Genomic DNA, 6,861 nt, shown 5'->3' on the forward strand with positions numbered 1-6,861 from the left:
AAAAAAAAAAAAAAAAAAAAAGGCTCAGCTGGTTTATACCCTTGTTCAGTGGGTAAAGTTCCCCTCACAGTGGCGTCTTTCTTGGGGAGTGCAAAGCTTCTGCCATCATCAGGGCTTTGCCATGGCCTGTGCCACAAGAGGAAGGGGTTCCAGCAGCAGCTCTCGGGACGGAGGGAGGGAGGGAGGGCTGCCACCCTGGGGCCCGCGGAGCTTGACTTCACAGGGGGACAGCTGAGCTTGCAGCAGTTCTCAAACACCTGCTTCCCAGGCCTTCCACACAGATCAGCGAGGGGCTGGGAGTACAGGTGACAACTGCGGAGCAGGACAGCAGCCTTGGACTACTGCTTACCGATTCCACAAGTTCTGTACCATTTACCAATTCCAGCCCTGTTAAAGTGGCCTAACTTCTGCAATCCTGCTGAAAGGTAACGTGACTAGCATATCTTACAAATTACACAATCCCAGGCACTGATTTTCTGGAAACAACATTGAATTTTACATCAACTAAATATAAAATAATACTGTTAGGATTCTTCCCCTAGAAATTCAATAATTTCAAATATAACCACAAACCTAGATTCTACATTGGAGAATGTTAAAGCGTGAAACGCTAAGCGTTTATTTTGAACACATGCTCTCAAACCGTGAAACCAGTTCTGTAGTTAGGCGCATTTTGCAGATGAAGAAGCCAAGGCACAGAGAGGCCACCAGAAAGCAAGCGGTAGAGCCAGAATCCAACGCCAAGCTGTCCGCCACGAAGTGCATGCTTTCCCCTCAGATTATGTTGGCTATCGTAGTCTCAAGAATTTTTTTAAACAGGTGCTGGGCTGTTCCAGAAAAGGAGAACTCCCCTCCCCTTTCACTGTGCTCCCCTGGCACCGGGCTGTGAAGCTGCACTGTCACCCACACTACGAGGCCACCAACCACCCAAGAGCAAGAACCTCATACTCCTTTGTTCCCTTCCCAAGGTCCAGACCTGCCAGTCCTTTGTGCAAAGCTCGTCTTTGCGCACAATGAATGCCATGCTGATGGACCCCAGAATGGCTTTAAAGGATACACCAATGCCAGCCAAAAAGACACCCAAACTTCAGGTGTTGAATATCCCAACAGCTTCATTTTACCGCCTTCTCACCAACTCTGGAAAGGTGGTGTTGCGTAAGTGGCTGGGGCCCTGCCACTCTGAGGCACGGGGCAGTATGCAGAGGCCTTGCAGGCTTTACTTCACACAAGTCACAATTCTGAGCACCAAAGAGCAGCTAATGGCACTCACATTTGCAAAGGGGGAAACTGAGGAACTTAAAAGACTTGTTCAAAGTTACTGAAAAGTTAAGAGGCAAAATGGAACTAGAACCCTGGCCTTTGAACTACAAATACAGCACACTCTTCTTACATCGCCTTTATTTACCTATTCAACAGTCCTTTCGAGACAAGAAGATCTGGCCCTGTACTGGCTCTGACTCACACCAAGGAAGGAAGGGGATGCACCGCCTGGGGCTGGAGCCGTCAGACTGGCCTGGTCCTGCAGCCCCATGGTGTGCTACTTCAGCGTGCTACTCAGTCTTCGGTGCCCAAGTGCACCTTTGTTTCATTAAATACTGTTTTCTCACATTCTTACAGACCTATCTGAACATATCTGTCCTGTGATTTTGGGTATATATTTGCCTGGCCAATGGGAAGACTTTTTTTTTTTTTATTTGGTACCAGGTATCAAACTCGGGACCTTGTGAGGCAGGTGGTAGCACCACTGAGCTACATCCCCAGCCCATGAAGACCACTGTTTGTAATCTGAGGGTATCACACTTTACCAGCTATACTACTTTTAGTATCTTCCTGAAAGACTCAGACATCATATTGCAGACCACACGACTCATATTAGCTAAGTCTTGAAAACAGCTGACAGGCCATCAACAGATGAATGGATGAAAAAAGTAGCCATGTGCTATATATATACATACAAGATGGAGTATTACCCATCAAGAAAGATAAATTTGAGTCACCTGTGGAAAAATGGACACACCTTGAGAACATAATGCTAAGTAAAATAAATCAGGCACAGGCTAAATATTGCAGTTTCTCTCATATGAGAAACTGAAAGTATAAATAAGGGCAAAATAAAAGACAGGGAACAGCGAGAAAGACATTGTGAAGAAGGGAAGTAGATCTGGGAACGGGTGGCGGAGAGGGAGGGAAGGGAAGTGCAAAGGACCAAGACGTAGTATGAGCAGGGACCATGCCACGATGAAGGCCCTTGTCATGTATCACAGCACGGCCTAATGAAAAGGAAGGTAAGAAGAACGCCGTCAGCTACACCTCCACTTCCTCCACACTCTGGTGGCTTTGCTTTACTTTTCATTTCCTTCCCCCGCCTTTCTTTCTTAGCAAAGGAGTCAACTCCTTTGATTATGCCAATCATCTGCCTTTTCATTTTAAGGGTGGTCTTTTCTAAAATAAAATAATACAAACATTTATTTTCCAAACGCTGACAGCATTTTGGATGTCAACCACTTCTAGTTCATTAGTTCTTATGCAAAAATAATGTTCAGAAAAGGTCATTTTAGAGATATTTTAATAATTCTAGCACAAGTACTCCTACATTAGAATTGTTTTGCCAAATGGGGATATTTAATATAAGGAAAATAATACCAATCGTAAACCCAAACCAACTCCTCCAGCATATTTTAAATCAATATTCATCTCCTACCACAGAACTGCTCTGTAATCCAGAATCTTAAATTTGAGAAAAAGTATACTATGAATTACTTCTTCCTGGCCCCTAAAATAAGAACTATTATGTTTAATTGTTTTCTGTGATAGCTTATTTTAAAAATAAGAACCTAGGGTAAAACAGTATTAATTAGAAGTAATGAGTAATCACAAATATATTTATATGTTTAGTAATAAGGCTAAATATATCCTTCTTAAAATAGCTCTGCACATTTAAAAAGTAAATTGGAAAGTAATACTGGTTAACAGTCAAGACTATTCAAAGCTCCAGTCTTAAGTAACTGAAAGCTTCAGTAAACTTTACTATAGTCATATTAAAATGTTAAACTGAGTTTACTACACAGATGCAGAGGCATTCCTTTGTTTGAGACCAATTAGGAATCAACCTTTCAGGGAATCAATACAATAGCAATTCTGTCCTCCTAAGTCAAATATAAGTAAAGGACTCACTGTACTCAGTATATTTAAGCTTTTTAGCCCTTCAAAAAAAATGTGTATACTCTCATTTAGCACAGTAAAGAACAGGTAGGATATTTATGAATTCAGAGTCAGGAAAAGCGATACAAAAAAATAAAATTACTTTTTCCAAGTCAATGATACAGTCTTTCTAGAGACTTCTTTTATGCATATTCTGCAGAGGCATACAAATGAGCTGTTACGGCTAAATTTTGGAAGGTCAACTAGAATGAAATTAAACATTTTAAAATGCCAAGATAATGAACTGATCAAAAACCCAAGTGAGTTAACTTTTCATGGTTAGTTTATGTAAACTAATTAAGCAAAGGAGGCAAGAACTTGAAAAGCAGGATAATAGCTTTTCAGAGAAGAACGTAATTTTACTTTATCTGTCTCAGGTTTACAGTTACTCCAAATCATTTCCCAGCAGATTTCTGATTATTTTTATTTTCCTTTAAAATAAAAAATTAACTCTACAGTATCATTTCAGAATTAGCTGAGTTTTGGACCACAGAGATAACTATATAATGCCTTCTATGGAAGGTGAAGATAAAGTTATTTCAATAAAATAGTATTTATAATAACAAAATTTCAACGACACAATAATAGAACACAACGAATATGAATAGTTGAAACATTTTTCCTACTGGAAATCTTTTGTGGGAACTGTTAAAAAGATCACTTGGGGCTGGGCGTGGTGGTGCACACCTGTGATCCCAGCACCTAGGAGGCTGAGGCAGGAGGATCACTATGAGTTTGAGGTCAGCCTGAAGTACACAGTGAGACACTGGCTCACCCTATTATAAAGAAAGGTCTAAGGATGGGTAAAAACAAATAGGAGAAGTAAGAGGTAGGTAAGTTTCAGCTCCAGGAGTCAAGAGTCACTGCTGGAAACACCGTTTGCCCATTCTGTCCTTCAAGGTTTTTCGTTTTACAAGCAAGACCTATTCCTATGCATCTCCCACATTCACCTTCCACAGATACTGTTCACGCTCACTGGTAGGTGTTGCACTTATTTTATGCTGAGCCCTCTGTGAAGTTTCCATAGCGACTAAAACAACTTAGATAATTTAGATACTATTTAGTAATGGGGTTATGAAACAGAGGCAAACGGATTAGGCAAGCAGTAGAAGCAAGCAGAGTCTACAGAGCAATTTAACAACTACATCAAGCCAAGAACACAGGTTGCCTAATTCTTAGTCCAAAGTTGACTTGCTGGTTGTAGATTCCCAAAGATGAATACGGCTGTGCAGGAACTCTTATGCCTAGAACTTCTGTGGGTGAGTCAAGTGTTAAAAACAAGTACAAGAACATGATAGTAAGAGTGTTTTCTGGTCTTATGTCAAAAAAATTGTAGAAATTATAGTATGTTCAAGAGTAGTAAAATAAAAGACGGAAGAGGCGAAACTTTTTTCTCTTTTTTGTGTGCTTTTTGATATCCATTATTTCCAGAGCTCAAGGCCAGTGACCACCCCGGGGAATGGTAAGATGCCCATCTCCACATTCAGGTGTAAGATCAATAACTGAGATGTTTCAGTCTACTGTCAGGAGATGTGAAAGTCAAAAAAGGGAGTTCTGAGAACTAGGCAAGAAGAGAATGAAAAGGAAAAGAAACTGACCTGTGATGTAGAGGAGTGTATATAGCACATATTGCTGTTCATGCATGAGCTAATGTATGCATATATTTTTCTAAATAAATCAGGAAGGACAGGAATACAACAAAATGAACCCTAAACATCATACTTACTTCATTCACTCAGATAGACAGATTATGGATAAACACTTAAACTGTATATTCATTTATGGAATCCAACTGACCAGCCAATGGCTTCCAAGAGCCTTGAATCCCTTGGGAGGAAGACTGGGAGGACTCTGGAACTACCTGATGGTCAGGCCACCAGACACCGAGATTACGACATTCAGAGAGGGAAGACAAAGGCTGCCCTAAGTTTCAGGGGGACACAGCGAAGCACAGAGAACTGTGAAGGATGGACAAGCTAACATCACATCAGCGTGAGTGCCTAGGAAGACTGGTTCCACCCAGAGCAACGCTTTAGCCCACGCTAGGTCGGGTGCCAGTCCTCTGCACTCTGGAAAGGAGGGAGGAAAGGTTACACAGCAGAGGACAGAGAGCAGCTGTGGTGGGTCAGAGGGACAGGAGGGCACTGACAGTGGGGAAGGAAGTGTCGCTCACAGGTGGGGTCAGCAGCCACCAGGGCCTGTGACTTGGAGCACAGCAGGGAGGCCACAGGAGCCCAAAGCTGAACCGTCCCTGGGCTGCTTGCCGAGGTCCTGGTCCCCCAGCTCGGGTGACTTAGCAGAACCGGAGTGGCCACGGTCATGTCTCCTCACACAGAGCGGATGGAGCCGGGGACAGAGGACCATGACAAGAGCTGAAGTGGGGGCGCTTCTCTCTCAGGAGGTCTTTCTGCAGCTATGGGTTGGTTACAAGCCAGGTTCCAGACACATTAAGGGCACTGGGTTCAGAGAACAGGTAGGGGAAGGAGTGCAGGGTGTCACAACATCTACACAAGTCCAAGCGTCTACCCCCGCAAGCTACTTCCCAGAACTATGGAAGAAATAGGTGCTATTCCAACAGCCCCAGGTCTGTGCTCATCAAAGCCTCCTGAAACTTCATTTTCTCTCTGCACAAACAACAAAAACGGCTTCTAAAACTGTTGGCTTTCCCGAAGGTCAGAAATATTCTAAAGAAACTATAGCGAGACCTGGCTGCATCTATTCTTGTTCACACAAGAGGGCCTTCTATAGTCAGGTCTGACCAGTCAGCTGAGAGACTTAATATTTTATCTCCCTTAGAGCCTGCCAATTCAGAAAGTAAATACTCTTGCGACCAAGTGTTTAACCCAAAGCTAAACCAAATAAAGCAGGGTTGAGAAATTTTAAGTGGTTAATTGAAAAAGACCAAACAAGGCACAGTCCACACTTAAGTTTTCAAAGACCTGTTCAAAAATCTATGCCCAGGTCCGAGAATTAGCAAACCGAGTAGGTTCTCCTCTGGTCGGCCTTACAGCCTTTAAGTACTCCTCTAATTTCAATACCCAGGGACGATCAATGATGCAGTCAGCCAACTTAAACATTTATTTGCATGAATTGCAGCCCCTACTCCACTGTATTACAATAAAATTTTTAGTTGGAAGAAATCTGATGGAGTTATGGTTTAGTTGCTATTCAAGACTCAGAATTATGTAAGATTTAAAAACCCGGTGACCACTCTGTATTAAATAAAACATACATCTCAAAATCTTCCTTTTAATCCTAATACATAACTGCAATATAAATATAAACACAATTTTTAAAATTCTTTAAAAGCAGTAAAACCCTGGACCTCCCTGTAATATATATGCTCAAAAGCATTAATTGGGAGGGTTCATGCGAGGTGCGTATTTTCTTATGTGGCAGTTTCAGTTTAGGAAAAAGTTCCCACGTACCATTTAAAGGAGGGCTAAATATTTCTGTTCTGGGAAAAACGACTCAACTCCACGGTCATTACCACACTTGTCAGCTGTGTTTGTGAAATAATCCATTTGGAGGGCAAGTTAACAGGTTCCTAAGGCTCAAGTTCGCTTAAGATACAGAACAACAAAAAGTCACCTTGGCACGTCTATCGTCGAGAACCGCGAGCGTCTTCCTTTCTGGTTGCCCCTGCCGTGGGCGCTGCCC

General features: G+C 42.3%; 1 protein-coding gene across 1 annotated transcript in view; it reads right to left on the reverse strand.

The window, feature by feature from the left end:
* Window positions 1-6,861, reverse strand: part of Tapt1 (transmembrane anterior posterior transformation 1) — a 60,657-nt gene that overhangs the window by 47,624 nt on the left and 6,172 nt on the right. Inside the window, exon 3 of the mRNA XM_010641938.2 lies at window positions 977-1,044. Coding sequence (XP_010640240.1) covers window positions 977-1,044 — 68 coding nt within the window. The remainder of the gene's footprint in view (window positions 1-976; window positions 1,045-6,861) is intronic.

This window comes from Fukomys damarensis, unplaced genomic scaffold, assembly GCF_012274545.1.
Source record: "Fukomys damarensis isolate Sample0158 unplaced genomic scaffold, DMR_v1.0_HiC HiC_scaffold_35, whole genome shotgun sequence".
In the NCBI taxonomy this organism is placed as follows: domain Eukaryota; kingdom Metazoa; phylum Chordata; class Mammalia; order Rodentia; family Bathyergidae; genus Fukomys; species Fukomys damarensis.